The sequence below is a fragment of the Plectropomus leopardus genome, chromosome 10, assembly GCF_008729295.1.
Source record: "Plectropomus leopardus isolate mb chromosome 10, YSFRI_Pleo_2.0, whole genome shotgun sequence".
Taxonomy (NCBI): domain Eukaryota; kingdom Metazoa; phylum Chordata; class Actinopteri; order Perciformes; family Serranidae; genus Plectropomus; species Plectropomus leopardus.
Genome location: NC_056472.1, coordinates 21927368 through 21953765, shown reverse-complemented (window position 1 = coordinate 21953765; position 26398 = coordinate 21927368). Strand labels below are relative to the sequence as shown.

Sequence of the window (26398 nt, the reverse complement as noted above, 5' to 3'; positions counted from 1 at the left end):
CTCTAATGGCTACTTGAGGTACTTGAGGTACTTGAGGCTGGCTTCAAAAGACTCAATCCCCATAGACCCCCCATATTAAAAGCCCGACATTACAGCTAAAATAAACATGTTTCCAGCCCAAAACCAAAAACAGTGTTAGTCTCTATAGCTAATTTCATCATTCATAACTGTACAAGGGCCAATATTTTTTTAACTCATGTGTTTACATTTTATTTGTATTATTATTATTATTTTATTTAACTTAGAAGTTATGCATAATGAAAGACAAGATGCTTTGAGTGACAGACTGTTTGCCGGCTGTTGCTACAGTATATGAGTCAGATCTCCCCTTGCTCCTCCACAGTTTCAAACTCTCGCCCAAATATGGTCACTTCTGGCTCCAAAAAAAAAAAAGGTAGTGATCGCAGACATGCAGAACTTGAGGCTTCAAAGTGGGAGTCCACAAACCAATAAGCAATGTCACTGTAACGGTTTACTGCAGTTTTAAACTGGGCTCAAGAACAAGACCACAAAACAAGGGGAAAAGGGGTAAAAGGAATTTACCATAGAGTTTTTGCAGGTGGATGAAGCAGGCAGACTGAAGTGAGGCTGAGGCTGGGAGGCCATGTGGCTTACAGATCTGGTGTTTGTGTGACTTACAGCACTAAGGGAGCTGCAGCTTTTGGCGCAGGTGGTAAGAGGCTGGGCGGCATGTGGTTGAGGAGCTGGAGCTCGGCACTGGAAATGGAGATGACAGCACATTGTCATAAGCAAAAAACAGAGAATCACACTGGAAGATGTTCACTGAAAACAACACTGGAGATGAGGCAACAGTACCACCATGAAGAGCGAAAACAATTTGGCAGCATGGAAGAGAGAGAGCAGGGTTTTTAAGCTGCAATTGGTGAGTGTGGAAAGAGCAACAGGTGTGCATGCAGAGCTCCAGCACCAGGAAGCCACACCCAGCCTCTTAAAGCACACAGAAATACAGCAGCAGAAAACACAGCGGGGGGTTAAGGTTTTGGTCCCACTCATCATTATGAAGTACATGTAGACTGCACAATGTAATGGCTATAGAACAATGACACCATTGGCGTTTAGATTGACTCCCTATAGGCCTTGCTTTCACTTTGCATTTCTATCTCGAAGGAAGAGCGAGATTTATGGCACAAAGGAAGTGCATCAACCACTGCACAACTAAAACAGGAAAAGAACAGTGTTTCAGTTCAGTATATTGTCATTCAAAACATGTTAAAAACATAAAGGAATGAAATTCGTTTACCAGGTTCAGCAGCATACAGAAAAAAAATATTAGCTAAAATAGGTGGATGCCATCTCCACAGCTGCTCCACCAATGAAGAGGGGCGATGGGGTGTGTCTTCTCGTCCTAAAGTCCACAACCATCTCCTTAGTCTTCCCCGTACTGATGCAGTGATTGTTTACTCTGCACCAGTCCACAAGATCTTCCACCGCCTGCCTGTACATGGACTCGTCATTGTTGGAGAACATTCCAACTATGGCCATGTCGTCTGCAAACTTCACTATATGATTGCGTTTTTTGTTTTCCCTGGTAGCTAATGGTATCCCCATTTAATAAAGAGTATATCCTTTGAAGTTACTATCCCCATTGACAGAAATGGCCAACAGTACCAAAGTAAATTTGGAAAACAAAATGCAGTGTGTCCAGTGTTGGTAGTTGCTAGGTTCTGAGTTAAACGGAGAGTGATCAGGTTGTTTTTGGGACAGCGGAGCCAAGAATAATTCCATTTGGAAACGCTAGGGGGGTTAAGTTGAAAAGTTGTCTGTTTACACGTTAAAGTCACGCCCCCATCCTTCCCTACATAAATAAACCTATAAAGACCTAATGGGTTCATACCAGGAGACGATGAGAGGGCCCATTTAAAGCCTTGTAAATCAGCTTCAGCCGGCCGTTTAATTAACTTGTAAATTAATGCGCCATGCTGTGTAAATTGGAGGGTGATAAATATTCATGTTGTTACCTAAGAAAAGGGCAAGGACGTATCACAGACACAACCAGATTGGGTTTGCAAGCAGCACAGTTTATGGGACAAGCGCCCACCTTAGTGGTGTTTTATAGACAGCTGATTTGCATTTCTTATGCTTCATGGGTTATGCAAAAAAGAAAGAGTCACTCCTTCTGCCCCTGCTTTCACTTCACACTTCCCCCACTCAATTTCTGTTTATCTTCCCAGAGTCAGGTCGTGGTATTATACAAGGCGAGCTGTCGTGGATTTCAAATGCCTCTCACAGGAACAATTTATTAATCATTTATTAGAGATTCAGACAACTGTAAATGATACATAAAGCAGCACTTTCACAATATAGTCACCTGCGGTACTTGTTTATGATCAGAGAGTGTGAAAGTTCACATCCTAAGCCCACGTCTGTCGTGTAGGAAACCTAATATCAACAGACAGGGAACCCTCTTCATCCTACAGGGAGATATCAGAGCCTTGGAGGTTTAGGCAGCCAGCTCTGCTCCATCTATTTATATCAATGTGCTTTCATAGCACTTTAGGCAAGGCTGGGGTAAACACGGTCGCTTATATAATAAAAAGAAAACACAGAACACAAAATCAGTAGGTTATTTGGAGGACAGATCAAAAGAGGTCATCGCCTGATTTGATTCTTTTCTCATTGGTGGCAGTAGTCAAATCACTGCTTCTGGTGGCATAATTGACCTGTACGGGGCATTGTAATTGACCTTGCTGCTAAGGACAGGGTGGTGCTGAGCCAGCAATGTGGGATCTGAAGGAAATGGGGATATAAGGTGGAGGGGGTGGTGTATATGAGAGAGGTGGGGGTAGTTTTGTTATCATCATGGGACATGTGAGTATTAATAAGTGGCTGGGCAGTGATATGACTGATTATTGGCAGATTATACGCTTTGAGTGGCACTTGGATTGACGATTAATCCCTACTTAATTACAGTTCAGGTTTGATTTCTACCGTGTCCTGCATATTTTACAGTCAGGACACAATGCTCAGCCTGTTTTTTCCCTGTTGGCCAGGAAGAGGTGCGTCTCATTCCCTCAGGAAGTAAAAGGCTGTTGGCTGTCAGTTACACACTATCACCATCACCACAGCACCCAACTGGCTTCTGCATTTCATCATTACGCACGTTAACAGCACTGACGCATCAAGATCAGGAGAATTTTTTGCGTCATCATGATTTTTTTTATATAACCTTATATGGGTCAATCCTCTTTTTCGCTGACGGGAGGCTGTCTATTTTTTATAGATTACTGTAACCTTAAATATGTTGTTGTCTTCCTGAATTATATGTGTCGCACCGCCGCCGTTTTTGAATGGGAAATATACAAATAAAGCAGTCGGAAGCGGAGTGTAACCGAGCTGCTATCCTGGGAGCTCCAGGCAAACATGAATAAAGCAGTAGGCGACGGCGTTACGCAATAAGGCACACTGCACTATATCTGCTCTCCCTCGATTATTGTACTACTTGCTCATCACGAGCACTTTGATGCTTTTTCTCTGAAGATTGAAAAGGGGGAAGAGGTGTAGGAATATCCCGTTAGGATCGTGACTGTATTCTGAGGGCGACGCTCGGGGAATATTAAATTCCTGTCACAGAGCTGCAGTCTCGACTGGGTGATGCTTGTTTACCAGTTAGGGAGCTCTGGAAGTACTCCCTCTACAGACATGTTAAAATATGGTCAAGGGGGTTGTAAAAATGACATCACTGGGAGTAAGAATAGGCTATTGGAATAAAACCATAAAAATAAGGGAAAGTAAGGGACTTGTTCAAGTTTATTCATTAGGATAAACCCCATGAGATTAACCATCTCTTTTTCGAGGGGGTCTTATTATACATACAGAAATTAATAATAAGAAACCAAAACAAAGAATTTAAAGTAGGCCTAATGAAAAAGACAAAACACAAATCAACAATTCAACTGTATTTATGAGAGAGGAGGGGTGGTGAAAAATGGGGGAGGCATGTCAAATAGCCTAATTTTAAGCACTGGGGAAGAACTTTTTATCTTAGCTTAGGGGTGGGATATAAGACTGTTGTTTTGTTTGTTTGGTTTTTAAAAAATTAAATCCAAATATCCTCTGAACTCCCACACCCACTGGCTGTCTTAAAATGCATGTTTTAAAATAAAACTACCTAAAATTACCCAATTTTTCATAGCAAGAAACTGTAAACATAGAAGTTATCATTTGATTGTCATTGTTTTTTCACATTTTTGACAGTCCTTAAATGCATCATCTGCTCCCATCATCATTAAAAATTCTACCATAAATAAATAAATAAATCTTCCATCATAGAGGGTGGGCCATACCCTTTTCACTCAGGGAGGCTCAAGGAAAATAACATTTTATAATAATAATATAATAATTAAAAATAATAATCACAAAAATACCAACAAGCAGTGTTACTTTTGAAATGTAATAGGTTATAGTTACCTTATTAAAATATAATATGTTATGTCACTATTTTGATTACTTCATCAGAGTGATGTAACTTATTACATTTGATTACTTTGTGATTAAGTTTCTAACAAATGTCTTAAACAGGGCTATAAAGCTAAAAGTCCTAAAAACTAAGTGCATAAATGTTGCACTCAGAATTGTCTCAAGGGCTTTGCTGACTCCATGTTGTCAAAAAATATGCCAAAAGAAGGCATTCCTATGTGGTGAAAAGATGTTAAACAACAGAATAAATGTTTTATTAAACATGTAGAAACGTTTTACTGAAAATATATTTCATATGTAACCCCTTTGCAATTACCAACATTTTAATTATGAGTAGCTGTAGTTTAACTGATAACAATTAGCTACATTTATTTTGTAATTTAATTATATATCAATCAATCATGAACATGCAGTGTCTGTATAGGTAAAATGTGTGTAGGCTATAGTGTATGTAGACTTCATATTTCATAATATTTCATTTTTATTCTTTTAATAATCTAATTTGTATTTTTTGATATTCAATCCTTTTTTCCACTTAAATCTCGATACATTTTCTCTGCCTCTGACTCTTGAGCTGCTGTAATATGTTAATTCCCTGGTGTGAGATTAATTAATTCTTATCTTATCTTATGTTATCTTATCTTATTACTGTAACTAGTTAATCCCCTACACCGATGATGATGATGAAGACAATGATGATGATAATAATAACGATAATAATATCTTTACTCCTTCCCTTTCAGCATATAATAATTCAGGTTACTATTTATTCTAATGTGTTTTATAATCCACCCCCTTAACTGACGCACATGTAGGCGTTTTAGGTCAGGATCATCTCGTTTGGTGTATTAAAAATCTTCACAGTAGTCTAATGTTGGATCACAGGAGCAGAGCTGCTATAAATAAAGTCCTGACTGACTACGCTCAAATGAGTCGGAAGAGGGCAGAGTGATAGTAGGAGGGCTTTTTCCTTCTCTCTCTCTCTCCTTTGAACGGGGCCATCTCACTCCAGCATTCATCCCGTTTCCACCAATAAGCCCAATGAGCTGAGCGCGCACCGCCCACTGTCGATGTGTGTATTTTTTCTCCTCCTTTCCTTTCTTTTTTTTCTCTACACCAGAGCTGGATGTGTAGATCGTCACATGTTGTTTCTCCTCCTCAGTCCGGACACTAGCAGACATGTGTTATTTATTGCTCAGCTGTGGGAGAAGACGCACGCACGCACAGCCGGCTCTGGAAATAGAGGATTAAAATAAAGCGCGTCGTTTCTTTAGCAACTCGAAGGGAAAGGGGAAGCATTGTGTCTGATAGCGAAGGACACGAGAATGGCGAGTCCGCCAAACACTGGAGACCAGCCGTTATTGCACAGCAATACCAACGTTAATAACAGTGTTAAGAAATGCGGATATCTGAAGAAGCAGAAACACGGACACAAGCGCTTTTTCGTTTTAAAAGAGCCGAGCGAAGGTTTCCCTGCGCGGCTGGAGTACTACGAGAGCGAGAAGAAATGGAAAAACAAATCGGCCGCGAAGAGAGTTATTCCTCTGGACTGCTGCCTCAATATTAACAAGAGAGCGGACGCAAAACACAAATATCTTATTGCTCTTTATACCAAGGACGAGTATTTTGCCGTGGCGGCAGAAAACGAGCAGGAACAGGAGAGCTGGTACCGGGTGCTGACGGATTTGATGGCAGAGGGGAAAGTGTACGACGGCTCGGCGTCCAACTCTGCGTCCTCGCTGGTTGGCTTCGACGAGGCGAGCTACGGTGTAATAACGCCGGTTTCCGCCGCCTACAAGGAGGTATGGCAAGTCAACCTGAAATCCAAAGGTCTGGGACAAAGCAGAAATTTGACCGGAGTGTACAGGCTCTGTCTCTCCAGCCGGAATATCAGCTTCGTGAAGCTGAACTCGGAGGTTGCCTCCGTCATTTTACAGCTGATGAACATCCGGAGGTGCGGCCATTCTGACAGCTTTTTCTTCATTGAGGTTGGTCGATCTGCAGCCACGGGTCCTGGGGAGTTCTGGATGCAGGCTGATGACTCTGTGGTGGCGCAAAACATCCACGAAACCATCCTGGAGGCGATGAAAGCCATGAAGGAGCTGTCGGAATTCAGACCGCGCAGCAAAAGCCAGTCATCTGGTACAAATCCCATCTCCGTGCCTACAAGGAGGCACCTGAACAATCTCCCCCCCAGTCAGACCGGGCTTCCCCGGCGGTCACGCACTGACAGCATGGCTATGACCTCTCCTGTGAGCAAATTTTCCTCCTGTCGAATACGCACAGCCAGTGAGGGTGATGGCACCATGGTACGCCCCATGTCAGTGACTGGCAGCCCCCTCAGCCCAGGGGTCCACAGGACCCTCCTGAGCAGATCTCACACTATTTCAATGCGACCTTGTCGGACATTTGAGTCTTCTTCCCTCCAGCACAGTAAGTCCATGTCTATGCCTCTGTCTCCTTCCCCACCCATATCCACCCCAAGCCTCGGGAATCTGTCCTCCTGCCCAGACAGCAGTGCTCCTCGCCCCTCCAGCTGCAGTGCCTCCTTCTCAGGCTCCCCTAGTGATGCTGGTTTTATATCATGTGAGGAGTACGGCTCCAGCCCTGCGGATGCACGAGACATGAGGCTGCCGCTCACCCTCCGTAGCAACACTCCTGAGTCTCTCAAAGCTGACACTCCCCCCTCCCGGGACGGCAGCGAGCTTGATGGCTACATGGTGATGGAGCGGCAGAATGGTTACCGTCGGTTACAAGAGCTGGACAAGGCTTATCGAAAGCGCACATACTCCCTCACCACCCCCCGCCAGCAGAGGGGTCCCCCCCAAGTATCTTCAGCCTCCCTGGATGAGTATACTCTTATGAGGGCCACCTACACCAGTGGAAGCCAGTCTACTCGCAGGTGTCACACCGCCTCCCCTAAAGGGACCTATCCTGAGGATTACCGGGATGTTCAGATCAGTAGCCTCCAAGGTGACAGTGGTTACATGCCCATGATGCCAGGTGTTGCACCCCAGACACCCGGGTCCAAGAATGACCTCTACATGCCCATGAGTCCCATGTGTGTTTCTGCTCCGAAGCAAATCATCAACCCCCGCTCACACTCTTCAGTAGGGCTAGCCCAGCACACAGAGTCCCCTGGGAGCGTTTCACTGGAGGACAGTGGCTATATGCGGATGTGGTGCGGCAACAAGATGTCAGTGGAAAGCACAGATGGAAAGCTCACTAATGGAGAGTACCTAAACATGTCTCCTGTTGACCCTCTAGTGTCTGTCACACCCCCGGACTACATCCTCAGTCCTCTAGGGGGAGATCCCCACCCCCAGCAACATCACAGACAGCCTTATTCCTACAGCTCTCTACCACGCTCACTTAAAAGCCAGTTGCAGCGCAACGGGTCCACAGACAAAGACCAGTATGTGGTGATGAGTTTACAGAGACAGCGGATAGAAGAGGAGTCAAACTGTTGTCCTGTCTCTCCAGGAGACTCTGTGACCAGCAGCTCTCCAGGGACACCAAGCACCCCTTCATCTGCCCCATCTCCTCTCAGAGTGGCTCGGGTCGATGGAGGTCTGGTACATCGGAGTAGGGTGTGTCGACCCACCCGCCTCGCTCTGGAATCCCTCAGAACATTACCGTGTATGAACGAACACCCGCTTCCCTCAGAGCCACGCAGCCCTGGAGAGTACATCAACATAGACTTTGGTAGTGCTTCTCATGACCCGCTGGCATCCACAGTGTCAGAGAGCTCTGAGTCCTCTGTGAGTTTAATTTGTGCAGAAACAGGATCACTGCCACTCTCAGACTATGCTAATGTTGAGGTCAGCTCCTCAGGCCACCTTGGCTCACACCAGTCCCCTGCAGGGTGCATAAAACACACGCCTGAAGTCTTAACTTGCCCTAGTCTGGTGAGCGCCCAGCAGAATATGCAGGGAGGCGAGAAGGGAGAAGAGATAAAAAGCACAGAGAGACAGGCAGAGGAGAGGGGGGTGGTTGACGAATATCCTCTCCAACAGCAGGTGAGCCTGGTCTGTCAGCCTACTGCAGTCAAGGATGACTACACTGAGATGACTTTCAGTCCTCCTACCCCTCTACCTGCTCTCTGCACCACTGATGCTGCTCCCCTCCCCACCAGCCCCACCGCCTGCGTCCAGAGACTCAGCCTTGACAGCAGCATTGTGGACGGAGTGCCCCCTGTGCCAGTGGACTCTTTTCTCCTGGGGGGTCCTTCGTTATCTGTCACCCTCTTGGATCCACACAGGGGGGCCAAAGTGATCCGGGCTGATCCTCAGGGGCGCCGGCGGCACAGTTCTGAAACCTTCTCCTCCACCACCACTGTCACACCAGTGTGCCCATCCTTTGCTCATGACACCAAACGGCACAGCTCTGCCTCTGTGGAAAATGTATCCCACACGGTTTGCAGCTCAGAGGGATCTGACGAGGACTACGGCAGCAACAGCCCCATGTGCAGGGAGATGTCAGCTGGGTATCAAAACGGACTTAACTACATTGCCTTAAACTTGATGGAGGGAAACCTCGGAGGGTGCCGGTTAGGAGGAGGTGACGGACTCCTGAGGTTCAAGACAGCCTGTGGCTGCAAGGGGGGCATGAATGGTTTTAACACAAGCCCCTACGCCAGCATGGGATTCAAGGAGACTGCTGCTGCTGTGAAAGGTGAGTGTTTTCATGTATGTCACACACTCATTCATTCAGTTGGTTTTCATTCATGAAGGGAGTGGTGTCAGGGCTTAGGAGTAGGATAGATATCTGCCTCAGGGCTGCTGTACACTCTGCAGAGATAGGCTGCTCGTTGCTTAGCAGCACTTCCGAGCTGATTTTCATTCCAAAGTTGAGAATAATGAGTAGAGAATCTGCTGAAAACAAACAATTGAGTGTGTGTCTTTAACACTGACTATGATTTAAACCCACTGTCTGTTCTTGTATTGCTGATGGACAGTGTTTGTTGATTTCCTGGAAAGCATTATTATAACCTTGTCCGCATGAGCCTAAATATCACACTACTTACTCATAGTTTATGTCTCTACTGTTCAAATTGGAAGTAAAGCCATGACCATAATCATTGTAAATAACAACCTATAGTGTTACATAATCAAATGTACCAACCTACTTCCGTTTTACATCAGCAACGGTCACATACCAACACATGTTCTGTGATAGAATGACAGCTTTTAGTCTGTAAGGGGCAGGCTAGGGGAGCCGAGGGAAGTTAAGTTGTTATGAACATTGCTGTTGGGTGTAGGCTGCAATGTTTAGATAGGATTAGTCACCTACTCGTCACACCCATGACACATCGACAAATCTCAAAGCTGCTCGATGCTGAGGAGGGCTGTTTGCTCTTTGATCTGCTTCAAGCTGCACAGAGATATTGGAGCAGAAGCACCGGAAAATGAGGGTGTTTCCTTCCAAATAAGAGCTTAGACATAAAAAGTAAAAGCAGTGATGTGTGGAAAAAACAACAAAAATACATCCACATTCTCTGGAGCATGCTGCTTTTGCACTCTTTGGCTGCCAATCTCCTTAAACTGAGACACATTCAGTTTCAATTCAGGATTCACCCGACTTGCATAGTTGCTTTTGCAACCTTATTTTGAAATTGACTTGTTATATTTTATTCAAGCTTGCTTGATACTGCTGCTGTGTGTTTGTGTGAATGGTGTGCTCTGGTCTTCTCTCAGTGACGCAGTTTTATTCCACGTCAGTGTATCAAAAAACATTCAGTTGGATCCAGTGACGCATGAAGCACTACACATGATGCACACATGGTAGCAGCCAGAAAAGGCGAAAAAACACATCTTAATTTCCAATTTCATAACAGTTTACTTTAGCTATTATAAGGCTGGCATGTGTGTAAATAAGCCATGAAATCCTCATGACTAAGTATCTTTGTGGGAAGAAACCGTTACTATCGAAATATTACCTTTCACCTCATTTTGTTCATCAGAGGCTCTTCATGCATCTCTGAATGACAGGGCTTGTTTACAGGGATAGATGACCTGGCAGGGGCATGTCAGAAGTTGCTGTTATTCGAAAAGAAAAATACACAGTGTCGGGATCATTGTGAGTCAGGAGGCAGTGTTCCTGATGGTGAAATACAAGAGTTTAATTGCTGTTTGTGGTTTCACAACCAAGTTGTCTCTCATTGTCTCTGTCTCCGCTGGCTCTCATGCTGCGAGCGCAGCCAGCGTGAGGCTTGGTGCAAGTCATCGAGTTCCCCAGAAAAACAAGTGAGTCAGTTGTTTATCAATTGTCAGGTACTGGGTTTCAGGACTGGAATGCGGGCAGTGTGCAAAGGTTGCTGGGAGAGGTGAATGCTCACTTGTTTTTCTAACCTGGTAGGATGGACTCAGAGGGGGGTGGAGGATTCTCTTTTTTTTGAGCTTTTTTGAACTTCACAAACAAACTAATGAAACAGTTTTACACAGGAGGCAACACTGAGCCATACCTCCCACTTATTATCCAGTCACTTAATTTTGTCCCAGTTATTTTGTGTTTAAGAAGCCCAAATATTGAACTTTTGTTTCACAGTGTCCAACATTACGACAGCACGGAAGGAGGAAAGAGGGAGGTGAAAGGACAATGTTGAAGGATGGATGACTTGTTTTGTTTTTCACGGACAACAAAATAGACAATTGAGCTGTTGGGAGGTGGAGAGAATGAGGGGGAGGAATGGAGGAGTATGAAGGAAGAGAAGAAAAGAAATGCTGAAAGAGATAGAGATCAGTGTCGTTCCGGTAAGAGCTGGCCTTTGCTACTGTATCTTAGTTACATAAGCTCTCCCTAACAAACAAATATTTTTGTACATAATGACTCAGCTTTCTGATCAGGGATGTGACCACTGTGGCAGGACATCGATGCTCTAGTCAAAACTAGGAATGCATCCATCGGATCGGAAGGATCATTTTCAGGCCCCATCAAGCATTTTTTTAATTGATTGGGGTCATTTATTGTGCATACGCACCCCGCCCGATCCTTAGTTTACATCTGGCATCGCACAGGTGTTGTAAACTGACAGCACAATTTGCAGCAGATATTCAGGTTTTATTGTAATGCTGCTATTCCAACAAGTAGAAACTGATGTTTTCATGTTCAGCTCAAACTGCTATACTACTTAAAGTGGTATTGTAATTTTATTTTTTATTTATTTTTAAATTTTATTTTATTGTCAAGCACATACACTGGATTGATTTGAATAACTTTTAAGTACTTGAAGTGTGCATTCTGCTGCTGTATTATTAAGTAAATACAAGTGTCAGATAAGAACTCAATATTAACTGACTCGGATCAGGATCGGGGGCAAGAAAACCTGATTGGGACATCCTTGATCAAAACACAGAAAACTCTTCTGTTGGTTGTGTGTGTGAGAGGAACAAGAGGACATGAGTGTTTACTACAAGATGACAGGCTTTACTGCAGTCTCATAGTTTATTCTATAGTTCTATAGTTTGCATTCCCTGTAGTACATCAATTTGACACGGGTGGATTAGGAACTCAAATCACCTGTCCTCAGTTGGCATCTGAGGTTGTCGGGAAGAGGGGGAGAGGGAGGGAGACTCCTCGCTGCTCTTAAGCACATTCTGTCTTCAGGAGGCTTTCATGTGGCTCAGTTGGGTCTGTTAGTTGAGAGGTTGTTGTTTGGGTTTTGGCCCCGACATGACGTGCAGGCAGAGGGGAGGTGATGGGCCAGAGGAGAGGGCTGTTTAGCTTTTAGTGCATGCCTTCTGGCCCTGTCGACAATGTCAGTTTCTTGACCTTTGAACTAGTGCTGTGTGTGTGAGAGACTGCAAGTGGGGGGAGGGTTAACACCATAGGGACATTTCCAGAAATCCACACACCTCTATTTCTGTGGCAAAAACAAAACAGGGAGTGTGCTATTTTTTCTTTTTACTAGGGATGTCCCAATCTAATTTTTTGCCCCCGATATGAGTCATTAGATATTGGGTGTCTGCCAATACCGATTCCCAATCCAATACTTGTATTAACTGGGTAATACAGATACACAATGCACACTTCAAGTACTTAAACGTTATTAAAATGAATCCAGTGTGTAGTTGACAGTTTAATAGCTCTGCAGTGCAACACAAGAGAAAGTATCTGCAATCACAGTTCCTTAAGGATTTTTTGTTTTATTTTCACAAAAATAACAAAGTAAACAAACTAAAATGTGTCTTCAGAAATTGCTCTCAAATCCATTTGTGTAGCTATTAATAAAAGTACGCAACACTATAAATGAATAATATAACCATAGTTCCACTTCAAAGTAGTGTTATTGCTTAGCTTTAACATTTCCGGCCAGTCACAATTTCACTTATCACAGCATTATAGTAAAACTAGTTTGCTAAAAATGAACAGCAAATATTACTTCCAATTGAAGTGGAGTAGCAGCTTAAGTTGAACATGAAAAAATCAGTTTGTACATATTGGAGTAGCAGCATTACAATAAAACCTGAGTATCTGCCGCAAATGTTTACAACACCTGTGTAACAGCAGACATAAACAAAGGACAGGATAGTGAGCATGCTCAAAATAGCTGATCCCGATCAGTTAAAAAATGTGTTGACAGGGCCCGATAATGACCCGTCTGATCCAGTCGGGACATCCTGACTTTTTACTACCATTTTCTTTGGCTTTCTACATCCTTATCAAATCTCTCCCGCAACTTCTCTTTTTTCCATTAAAGCTGCTTTATCATCCTCTTGTCACCTCCTTTCCCCACCTCTGTCCTCATCTATCTCATGCGTCTCTCTCTGTCTAAAAGTGTGGGTGTAGACTGACTCACAATCTCCATGCTTTTCATTTGTGGGTCCAGACTGCCCCTTCACCACCAAAACACACACACACATTTCCACTTTGTCTGTGTGTCTTCCTCTCCTGTGTGCGTACATGTACGTAGCCATCAGCAGATGGTGGAGGGGAGGGTGGGGGGGGTCAGGGGTTTTTTGCACCTGCCCTGCCAAGCAGTGCTCACTGGTTATCTGGCCCTTCAGAGGAGAGTGACAATACGCTAATGGCTGGCCACCATCTGCCACAACAACAACAGGGAGAAGGTGGGGGTGTGGCGAGGCAGTTTCAAGAAGCCATACACCAACCCAAAACCTTTCCCTCCCCCTCCCCCTCCTCCTCCTCTGCATTCTCCTCCCCCGTTTCTCCCCTTCTTCTCTCCAGGCATTGGTTTCTGTTTTTATGAAATCATGTGACCCAAATCCCTCCCCCCTAAACACACACACACACCTTCCTTCTCCACACCGGTGTGTTTGAGCCCTGTGTTTTTCCTGTTGTAATTTGACCTCCGTGGACTGTCTCTGATTGGCTTTTCACACCAGAGGCCATAGAGGATTGTCTAACGATGCATTAAACAATTACGTAATCATATCTGATCAGAGCCACTAACAAGACTCTCACACATCCTGCTGCTTTGTTTATCTCACCCTGCCAACAGCAATAACTCACAACTAATAACCAACTGAAGGATTGATCTGAAACCGCAAGAGCTTCAATGATTAATGGATTAGTCGATTGATAGAAAGTTATCAGATTTATAATTTCATTTTTCAAGCAAACATTCAAACTTTTAGTGCCTCCAGATTAATAAATGTAAGGATAAATTGCTTGTTGGATTATATCATTGAACTTTTGGACTGTTTGTTTTTATAAAGCAAGACTTTTGATACTTAGTCCATAAAAATGGACTTTTATCGCTATTTTGTGGCATTCTATTGAAAAAAAAACATCTGCTGCCACTATTTAATTTGATCTATTTGGAGCTAGATTATCATTAGGAGTGATATTGGATTATATATATACGGTTTGTTTATTAAACCTCTCAGAGCGCAAAGCGTACACTGAACACAGACGGAGCAGCAGAATGCCAGGTGCAAGTGAAACTTAACTGTTGATTGCGTTGGGTCTAAAAGTTTGCATTCACTCTCTCTGCAGCAGCCATCCATCGATCTGATCTGATCTCATCAGCCCTGACTGATCAATAATCCACCCTGCGACTCAAACTCGACAAACTACTGCTGAGGGGGAAAAAAAGCAAACTCATAATGAGTTTTACCTGTGCTGAGTTCACAGATCTAAAAATACATCTAGATTTAGAGAGGGGACACAGAATGATATAAAGGGAAATAATAAATAATCAGATTTAGAGTTGTAGCTGTCGAAATCTTTTGTTATGGTGTGTTCATGGTCTGATGGAAAAGTTTTGACATCTGAGAATCCGGAGCTGGCTGCTAAACAATAACCTCAACGCAAGAGGGAACTGAATTAAAATGTTTGTCTTCCTGGTTTGATATGTTTTGACAGCATAGATGATGAATGAAGAGTTTGTGCACATTTCATCATGAAATTGAATGAGCTCACTTATCCATTTCACTGCTTATGTTTGTATATAGTAGGTTTTCTTTTTGCAGCCAAAGAGTTTATTTTAAGCTAAGAAAATGTGACTCTGCCAACAATACCTCTACTTGATTATTTGATAACTTAATGTATTTTACAGTATTTGTATTGTGAGACTGTATTTACCTCACCTGTCCTGTACACTGCTCCCCCACAGACCCACACACACACACACACACACACGCACGCGCACACACACACACACACACACACACACACAGACAGTGCTCCTGGCCGTCTGATACATAACTCTTTGAGTAAAGTAGGGCGGGATGTTCCAGTGCTAGATAAAAACAAAGTCAACCTACCGTATCCTCAATTTAGCTTGGAGGTAAGCAGGATTACATTCACTTCAGGATTAGACATTGTTGAGTAGCTTGTTTTGTCTAGAGGATGAGGAAGAGATAGAGCCATGTAGTACTTACACACGACACACACACACCAGGTAAGCTCAGTCTAGTGACCTCTGGCCGATTGGAAGTTTTTCATTCATAAATAGTCCAGCTCATCACTGGTCCCGGATGCAGTATTAATGGATCTCTATAGAGGCAAGGATCTACTGTTTTTCTTTGACATGTGCGATAGTCAATTGAAAATCTTTGGGTTTCGACTTGTTGATCAGACTAAAGAAAACTTCTCATGAGTCAACTTTGGCCCTCTTTCTTTCAAAACATTGTTGACATTTTATCAACCAGAACGATTAATCAAGAAAAAATGACTAATTCTTCAGTTGCAGCCCTTGATGCTCAAAAGAATACTTAAAAATACTGCCAGTTCATCACCCAATGTTGCGTTATTTTATCAAGAAAAATTGTTTTTTTTTGGCATGCCTTGAGGGTGAACGAATAACACAAATAAGGCAAACCTTCATGAATTGAAAGAAATGAGGATCATTTTTAACAGAAGCAAATCTATATCAAAACATCTGTTTACAAACTGTCTCCACTTTCCAAAAACATGCATCTTCACCAAAAACATTACAATATAAAACAGTTCAACCTATGAGTAGCACTCCACCTTAGACTGTTTGCACTGACATGTCTTAAGTTGCGATATTTTAGCCAAAATGCATGTGAAATTCTACAATTCTACAATTTCATTTAGCAGACGCTTTTATCCAAAGCGACGTACAACACAAGCAAGAATTTAGACTTAAGGAAAAAACCCTTAGTAAGTGCAAAAAGTGCTGCATTTCACATGCATGTGAAATGCATGTGAAAGCATACGACAGAATAGGTAAGACTTTGATTATACTGCACAACTTCCCTGAGTGTTTGTAAACTAATGCTGTGATGTAGTGTTGTTGCTTTTAAATGTGGACCCCATTTATTTAAATCCATGAAAAATGTTCCCCTTTTTTAAATTTTCTGCTCAATGTGGAAGCATGTAAGAAAAAAATAATTTCTTTACCAATTCAAAACAAACATACAAACAAAACAAACACTGTATGTAAACATACAGTGCATAATTGATAAACACATTTTCACTTATCTAGTAAAGTATTCCTTTAAGCATTTTTTTGTGAAAAGCCACACAGTCATTGCAAACAGATACATATATGGAATATATGAAATAATGAGTCAGTCAACAGTGGTTGTTGTTTTTGCATTGTTGGTTAAACAGAGGTGGCAGGAGGTCAGAGGTGAGGAGTCAGTCAGTGTTTGTCTGGCGGAGCGCTGCTGTAGATCAGGGAGGAGCCAGCGGGGCAGGAATGTAAACAGAGCAGATCTGAGCCTGCTTATGTGTAGGAGGAAACCTGCTCGTAACATCAGTTATGTTGTTTGCAGAGTTCCCAGCGAACCTGTTATATATATATATATATATGTATATGTGTATATATGTATATATTGACAGTTGATGATCCCCTCCTCAGAAGCACAGTTGGAAGAGTTCGCCTAAAAGCTCATTCATTTAGCTCTGTAACAACACACTCCAGCAAGCGATGCATCAACAGACATGGAGACGTGTTTACTCTGCTTCTGAAGCACCAGAGAGGACGCTGCTAATACATGCCTGTGTGTGTATGTGTGTGTCCTAGTCCTGAATGGAGCACGGCTAAATTTAGCTTGTGAGAACTAAATAAATAATGGACAGAGCTTGAGTGAGTGTGTGTGTGTATGTGTGGGGTGTGTGGGGTGTGTGTGGGGGGTGTGGGGTGTGTGTGTGTGTGTGGGGGGGGGGGTTGGGACAGGGGGCACAGGCATGGTTGTTGTGAGGGGTGTGTCTTAAAAAAAAGAGGAGGGGTTGGAGCCATTGGGTTCATTCCCCCGCTGTCCACCACTGTCCCCTTCTCTCAATAACACCCACTCCCCAAATCTCCCTGCCCACCCACACTTTTCTCCGATCAGCATGTGTTTGAATAGCAATGTGTGTCGAATCCCCGTATGCCACATTGTCCCATTGCGCCATTGTTCATACAGTAATAATAATGTTTTGGAGCGCTTGTGTACATGGCTACACCTGGTTGCTAATCTAAGCTGTTAAATGATTCAACTCCCCTTCCCGGCAGATCTCAGTCATTCTCACCCAAGTGTTTGCCTCTACAGGCCGCTGACTCGCCCAGCCCCTACAGAAACACACACACACACACACACACACACGGATTGTTATGGACCGTCGGTCCCATGACCTCACTGCATTCCCGTTCCTCTCTGTCAGGTTGATTCTGTTACTGTGGTTTTTCCACCACTTCCAACCCCACCGTTTCTATTTTCTTCTGTCTCTGGCACCCGTGGCAGCGCAGAGACAGAGCTCAGCCAACACAGGTGGCCTCAGGGGGGAAATCAATTATTTCATCTTTTAAATTAACTCCATGGTTCCATATTTTTATACCTTAGCATCTGTGGAAATTAGTCTCAATTCAATATTTTTGTTATGTGTCAAGTGTCTATAAATTCTGATTCTCCCCGACAGTGTGTATGTAGAGTCCAAAGCAAGAGAGAACAGACATGTATGTGTGTGTGTGTGTGTGTTTACGGTGGGAGTAGTTGAGGAGGGGGTAACAGTGAGGACTCTGAATGAAAGGTTTGTTTTGGAGAATGACGATCACATCCAGCTTTGTGAAAACAGCTCTTGTTCGTGGCCGGGAAAGAGGGAGAGGAGACAGCGAGTGAGGGAAGAAATGCGCCCGCCGAGAGGGGCTTTGTGTGTGTGTGTGTGTGTGTGTGTGTGTGTGTGTGTGTGTGTCAGCCAAGACTTCCGCTCCCATTTGATAGCTCTGCATGCAAATGAAACCTCACAAACAAGTACACCGGGGCAAGGGTCAGCACAGCTTTCCACTGGGAGAAAAGTGACACTGTGAAGACCCAGGGTTTTTTTTATTTTTAGAGTATGTGAAAACTCACAGCTGTAGTGTGTGTGAACCTGGAGTTTATTTGACTTCAGAAGATATGCAATCAGGGATACCTGGGTGTGTGTTTGTCGGCGTGGGGGAGTGTTGTCGCTGTCTATTTTGCTGTCATTGGAGACTGCTCTGTGTCAGCTGCACAGTGCTAAATGCCACTCTGTTTTTCCCCTGCTATGAAAGCACCTGCCACTTCAGTGTCCACCAGCTGAGGAATACACACACACACACACACACACACACACACACACAAAGGCAGGCCGCTTGAAGAGTACTCATTCCTTACTTGGTAACAGAGTGGGGGTATCCATTTGAACTCCGCCTCTGCCTCCATTGCTCCATCCTACGTGATAAATCACATATACTGTATATACACACACTCAAATTAAGTTTCTGAAGGGAGTATTGACCAAGAAATCTCATTCAGTTGGATTAAACTCTTGATCTCTAACCGGCTTGTGTTTTTTCTTGTTTTTCAGAATGACGGCTGATGGGACCCCCCTCTCCCCCCTCCTTTTCCTGTGAGCGTAGGATTTCACTGCAGCCGAGTGACGAGGTCGCCACAGCGACAGCTGGACCATGCGCTGCAGTCGATGTCCTTTGACCTCTTCGCCGCCTTCGAGGGTCACAGGGATGGCCATCGCCATGGCAACATGGACACTTGACCCTTGCCCCAAATCTTCCCTCCGCTTTTCTTGGCACCAAAACATTCAGGCGCCATCGCTGCTGCTGTACTAGATTACTTAAAAGAAATAACAAGAACTTAAATGGACTATTAACTCTTACTATAGATAAGTACTATTTATCTCTGTGCATAGGCCTGCAAAATTATTCTGCAGTATATTGTTATTTTACTTAATATTATTATTATTATTATTATTATTATTATTATAATTAATTGCCATTCATAAACTTTCAGCTTCTTTTGGATTCAGCCAATAGTTGCCGGATACCCTCACCTGAAAAACCTGTGAACCAAACCTGGAGAGCAAAGTGTGCACACACATACAAGCAAAAAAAAAACCTTTCATGCATACAGATTACATATATTTATTTATTTATCATGTATGTATGCATTTAATGAAGCGTGTGTGTGAATTTGTATACAGATTGCACTGCAAAAGAGGTGGCATTTATGAACATATTTAAAAAAACAAAGTTAACATTTGCTCAAAAAAAACCCTACCTCAGCAAAACCCAGGTTGGTACCAATTCACACAGTACGAATATATATAAGATATTTATTTTCTGAGGTGAATGTTTTTTTAAAAATCACCAATCCAAAGCCTTACTCGAGCCGTCAGCCCCTGTCTGATGGACCCTTTTTAAGTTTGGACCTATTAACACGCAGTATATCAAAGATTTAGCCGATCATCTTGTAGACTGAATGTTCACCAGAGCCGATGAGAGACAGCCTCTCTGAGATTAAGTTCCTTTTATCCCCACTTTACATTTATGACAAGATTATGTATTAGAGATCCAGAGTAATATATTTATGAATATGCCTGAGATGGAGGATTCACACCCAGAGGACTTTAGAGGAACGCCTGACTCTGCATGCAGGCGTCACACATCCACACAGCATGAACCAGGTCCAACTGGGCCTGACCACCAGATCTGTGGCCTGTCTGAGCCCAAGCCTCAGCACCTTTACACACTTAACCTACTCAGCCACTGTTCACCTGTGATCTCCTGCACACCCACACAGCCTGCAGGAAGTTATGACCTGCCAGGAAAAGGGGCATGAATGTTTGAAGTTATTTAAGTAACTGGACAGCACAGAATCTTACATGTTCTCACCCGATGCCTCATTGTGAAGCTCTGTGACCCCACACAGCGCAGAGCAATGTGGCAGTCTGACCGACGAGCCGCTCGATAGCTTGAATCCACTTTGAGCTAAGAAAGAGCCAGACAGGACACGCCGGAGTTAATGCATGGTCTTGCACTTACAAACTTTTCGAGATTGTAACACAAGACACGTTGAATGTAGTACATGGTGTGTTCCGAACTCGGGAACACACAAGCCAACAAACAGCGACAGCAGCTGCAACAACAATGAAACATGCAGAGGTACTAACTCGAAACTACGACACAAGCCGAATACAAGAAACAAACCAGGGGAAGTATCTCTTTATTTATCTAAATTCACTGGTACTTAACCGTTGCCTATATACTGTAAATAGTGCGGTGTTACAGAGAATTAAAGCAAACGCTGAGAAACTTTGACAAATGTTAAGTTAAATAACTTATGTTGTTTGTACTGTACATAATATGTGTTTGAGTGAACTTTCTGATACAACGAAAGCACTAATTAAGTTATATGCTAACCAGTATGGTTTTGCTTTGATTTTTTTTAAAACTGTCATGGTATAGTCTTGTGAAACAGATGCCACTATGAGGACATTTTCTAATGCTGTAATTCTGGGGAAAAAAGAAAGATTTTAAGAGAAATCATTAATACTTGACATAATGAATTCTTGTTATTTAGGTACAACACAAATGGCATATATGCAATATTTACACTTTTGAAAATTAGTTTACAAAGACGTACCAAATGTATAAATACTGTTAATAATGTTTGTTAAACCTTAAAAAAAATCAGATTTTTGCTGTTTGTACATTTTTTTCCTCCAAATTTGAAATGAAAACTTTTTTTGTGTTTTGCTAATCGAGCCTCTTGGTGTTTTGAGCAGTGTTTTGCATTTCGATAATGTTTCAAGTTTTTATTCAGCATCTAAAGGTTACGATATGGGCTTATCTTTGCTGTGTCTTTCATTGTAAATATTTCATATCTTGCATATTGTGATGCTACTAAGAGATGATAATTTAAAACTTAGTTCATTGCTTTAGATTGTATTGATTCTTTATAGACACATGCAATAAATAATGATGTTATTTAAGAAAGCTGCTCACCTGTCTGTGTGTTTCTGCTCTCCTCCTCTTTCTCCACAGTGTCACTTCACAAACAGGCTTTTATCTCTCATTTGAATAGGCACGCTCGCCGGAGCAGATGTTTCAGTTCAGTTTCTTGCCTCTTTCATTAAGAAAACCCTCATTAGGAAAGAGAGGACATATCTTGATTCTCTTTCATTTCCCACGTCCCTCCTTGTTTTTAAATCCCTGCTCCCTATTGAGAAAGAGTGCATTAAGAATTGGGTGTAGGCCTAACCCTAGCGTTGCCTCCAGCATTAGCATTGTTATTGTTTTTCTGCACTTGGCTCCCTGTCCCCACCCCCAGCAATAGTAATTAGACCAGCATGTTGAAACAGCCCCTGAAACTGGGAGGGAATAAATAACACTGTGATAGGATTATGATTTTGCACCCTTAGCCATATGCTGTCAGATTATTCATTCTCACAGTCTTGCTAATTAAAATGGTAATGAATGCTAAGAAATGGGTCTAATTGTCTTCTATATGGCTATCTGTTTGGAATGGGAGGAGGGGGTTTAGGTGTGTGTGTATACGCTGGGTGAGAGAGACTTGACATGTTTGTACTCAAATCCTAAGTATGTGAGCAGTCAAAGAGGGGTGGACGAGAACAGCTGGAAAGGAGGAGCGTTTTTTTGTGGAGAAATGTGCAGGTTGGCTGACGGAGGCCAGCCACAATGATAGCCTGGAGGTAGATCCCTTCCATTAGGCAGATTTGTCCCTGCAGCAGAAGCAAGGGGACTAATGAGAGAGCGAAATCCTGGAGAGCAAAGTGTGACATATTCTCTGTAAACCAAATGTCATCCATCACTGGTCTCTTCATTGCTACTGTTCTGCCTCTTGCTCCTGAAGTTTAATTAAAGACTCTAATTTATCTCATTAAATCATAAAGGAGGGATAGAGAGTAAGCTGCAGGCCATTAAGGCCGTCTCTTCTGTTCTCTGCAGCTCACTGTGAAAGGACTGATCAGGAGGAAAATAATAGCAAGCAGGCAAAACTTCATTATTTCAGGGTTACAAGTTGCAGGCAGAAAACAAAGCTGTCGACTGACCATAAAAGCGAATTATTAAAGTAGAAATAAAAACTCGTAAAAAAAGATAATAAAGATCAAGAATGAACCATTAAAAGATACAAAGATATGTTAGTCGGAAGTGATGAATTTGTTTTTAAATTAGACCAGGTGCTCTGTGTACAAAAACTATGTCCTACTGCAGTGGCAGCCCCATGCTGCATGTCATCCCCTCTCTCTCAACCTTTCACACTAACACTGTCTTGTCAAATAAAGGCAAAGTGCCCTCCCAAAATCATAAATAAAGAATCATTAAATAAAATAATAATACTAAAAGTAAACAATTTAAAGAGGATAATGCACGACTTCAAATGAAAAAAAAAGTAATAGAATAAAATACGATAAATACACCAATAAAGGATGATAACACGTGAATAAAACAAAAAATGAAAAATAATTATAGATAAACCAATAAACCCTAAGAGCGAAAACACACCTAACCAATAAAAGAAATAAAATAAAATGAAGCAAAAATGATAGTTAATAGTCAAACCAAGAGTCAAACAGAAGATAAAGCCTCTATGTACCATGCAAATCACTATTACAGAGATATAATGCAAACTCAATGAGCTGTCTTGTCTACATGTCAGCTTGTGTGCAAATTTGTGTGTGGATGTGCTTATGTGTGCACATGACAATGTGTGTGTTTGTCAGGGGGGTCGGTTGTGCAACAGCAGAGTAAAGTAGCCAGTTGCCCAAGGGAGTCATCAGCCTTATGGACAGAGACTTGCAGAAGCTCCACAGGAAATGGCATGTTTCCGGAAAGCTGCCTGGGACACCGCCACTACATTAGTGGCCGTGTGTGTATGTGTGTGCTGGTTTGTGTGTGCTTTTAAAAGGGTTGGTGGATGTCCCCCACAACAATCAGTCTTCAGCACAACATATTTTCAGCATTATAAGCTGAGTGGACTGGAGGGAGAGAGAGGTTACCTTGAACACAACCATACTGTAAACATCTGTGTGTTCTTCTTTATAACAAATGACTTGAAATAAATATTGATGTAACCATTGTAATCTCCATGTAGGGAGACTTCAGACCCCTGCATGCAGCGTGATAATCACAATCTCCCAGGTTCATGGAGTATCACAATGTGCAGGACTGGTTTAATAAAATCTTGGCTGTAATCTATGGCAAACTGTGCAATAAAATAAGAGACATGTCAGATTGTGTGACAAATCCTCGGAGTATTGTAGTGCTGCAATTTAAAGAAAAAAGAAAACAAAAATCATATTAATCGTCTACATATCTGACACATTTGGTGCTGTTTTAGTCGCCTGTGCTTTAAATCAGCCCATGGGAGATATTTCTTATACCCTTTTCCCACAACAAACATTGGTAAACCTGCTAAACATGGCTAAAAGAGGCATGTGCAACAAGCTTTGTACCAACTGGTCATTGTGGAAGCAAATAAGAGACGTAAGTTTTTGAAATATAACAGCCCTTGAACGCTTAATGTTGAAATTTAAACACCACTGAATTAATATCATATCATTGGAAAATTTTACTTTGAAAAACCATGAATCTTAAGTTTATTTGTTCTGAATTCACCATGCTTGGCACATGGGAGTAGTTTCAGTGCTGCAACCCGACTGCTAGATGCCAGCGAATCTTGCACACTGGACCTTCAAAATGGAAAGTAATGTGAGCTTCGAATAATTTATGAACCAGGAACTTTTTATTTTGGGGTTTTGGGTTTTTCTCTGTATAATTATACTTTTAACTATAGATTTGGACTACCCACCACTGCCTATAAGTGGTGTTTCCATCAGGTTCTATATTGACGTTTGCAAAAGAAACCCTGCTGTGGATGATAATGTTCTCATTATTTAATTTACATAGCCTTTAAAAGTAATCCTTGATAACAAAGTTAATGATCCTATTTGCAGGAGATGGAATTGGCTTAAATCCACTAGGGTGACACCACAAAAACTGCCTAACACAGGATGAAACGTGTCCCTCCTCTGATCACAAGCCAAATATTTGGATTTCGTCAAACTTGGTGACACATGCCTGCAAATGACATCTACAGTATATACAGGTTCCTAGTTATTTCCCACAAATCCAAGCAGGAATGCAAACACTTCTGTACAATTTACATATATATTGCAAGAGGTGACTGGATGATAGTTTAGCGAGAGAGAGAGAGAGAAAGAGAGAGAGAGAGACAGAGCGAGAGAGCATACCCTGACGCACACCCATTTTACCTGTGTGTGTTTGTGTGAAACAGATCCTTCTTTAACTGTGGGAACTCATTCAAACAGCACTTCCTATAATATGTATGAGGTTCCAGCATGATCAGTGACTATCAGCAGCTTATCTTTCTCTCTCTCTCTCTCTCTTAGTAACGCACCCGTATACTGTAAATGCAGAGCACGTGTTAACTTTTTGGTGTTGCATAATCTGCAAGCAAACGTGCAATAAACAAGGGTTAGGTTAACTTCCTCTTTCCAGTGAAATCTGAAAAAGCACAAACTGTTTCTTCTCATCCACCATGACACACACAACACATACACATACATAAACATGCATGTACAAACACATTGTTTGCGTACTATAGTGAACCTCAGTCAGTGTCTAAATAGACATATTGCACATGTGTGAGAAAAGCCTGGCTGTATTCAAACTAAAACAGAAAGTCTGATGCTTTTTTGTTGAACAACTAAATGCCCATTTAGATATTTGAAAGAGAGAGAAAGACAGGATGGGGCAGTGTGGGTTAGAGAGGTTGATACTCTGCAAAGTTATGTTTAATATAAAGCATTCAGTAAACACGGACTACAACAACATAGCAGAAAAGGCAATACAAACTTAACAGGCCTATAAAAATAGCTAATAATAAGGTGAAAAATATAAAAACAAGCCAACATATGGTGTGTTCACACTAAACGTGATGTGAGCTTTTCGCACAGTGAGATTACATACAAAGTCAATGCAAAGATATTAAGAGACGCAAATTCATGCAGAGTGACGCAATGGATGCAATGGACACATCTTCGCATCTATTGCATAAATTCACATACGCTTACTCATACACAAACACTCAAACTTCATTGTTTTATTTCTCAATGCATTTATGTTGCTTACTTTATTTGTATATTGACTTTGTTTGCATGTTTGTTTACTTTTCTTGATTACACGCCATTTGTATTCATTATCCTTATTGAGGTGAGATGTTTTATAATCTCACCTGCACAACCTTGTGTTCTTTTGTTGTTCATTGTATTTCTGTTTTCTTTTGTGCACTGAGCTCTAGTTAAGATTCTCCCAATGTTACCGAGATTCAGAAATGAAGGACAAACAATGTCTGTGGGCATTCGGAGCTCTACTACTCAATGTAGGTTTTGAACAGAGACAGAACAAATATGAACTTAGAGGGCTTGGAGATTAGTGAGCAAAGCTATAAAATTACATGGTAAGTTCTGAATATATGTCTTTGTATTTTGTGAAAGCAATTTCATTCATTTAAGTTGCCTCATAGCAAAATGCTCAGTTATTTAAGTTGGTCTTGTATTGTGAAAAGTAAACAGTGGAAGGAGATAAGTGGTAATGGTCTGCTATGACAGTTTGAAGATAGGCTACTGTCTTGGTTGCATAGGCTGTATAAATGGTTTAGGTTAATCTGCCTCAGGTCACGGATCCTCTGTGTTTACCTCCAGTTATCAGTTATGCTTATGCAAACCAAGTTTGCCATTAACATCCTCCCCCACTTAGTTAGCTAGCAGAACCAAAACCAAAAAACACTGCTGCAGCCGCATATGCATGTGTGAACATGTGAACAGTGTGAACACAGTTTGCCAGTATAGATTATAAATTTAAATATAGTACAGTGGCTTATGAATATGTTTGCACAGTGTCAGATCTGAGGTAGTTGGAGTTAGTGTGTCACATCTGATTAAAAGTTAAAAGCACAAAGTGAGGGAATCTAAATCTTTTGTTTCTTACAAGTTCCCAAACCCTGAAACTATGATTCTTGAGAAGTGAGTCAGTATGGAAGTCCCAATTGGGTCCGACCCAGCATGTATTTTACAGGAATGTGTGTGTAGGAGTGTCTGTTGCTCACTTGCATGCATCAGTGTGTGTGTGTGTGTGTGTGTGTGTGTGTGTGTGTGTGTGTGTGCGCTTCTAAGTATATGCATGTGTGTTTGGTCCGCCTGTTCAGCAGACATTCCCAGCTGTTTTCCAGGTAGTGTTCTCACGCTTCTT

At 42.2% G+C, this 26398-nt stretch overlaps 1 protein-coding gene across 1 annotated transcript; it reads left to right on the top strand.

Annotated features, from left to right (window-relative positions):
- Positions 1–5515: 5515 nt before the first annotated feature.
- irs2b (insulin receptor substrate 2b) lies at positions 5516–21104 on the top strand. Its single transcript, XM_042495128.1, has 2 exons — positions 5516–9111; positions 18676–21104. Exons 1-2 carry the CDS (start codon positions 5763–5765, stop codon positions 18678–18680), a joined length of 3354 nt encoding a protein of 1117 aa, XP_042351062.1. The 5' UTR covers positions 5516–5762; the 3' UTR covers positions 18681–21104.
- Positions 21105–26398: the final 5294 nt, after the last annotated feature.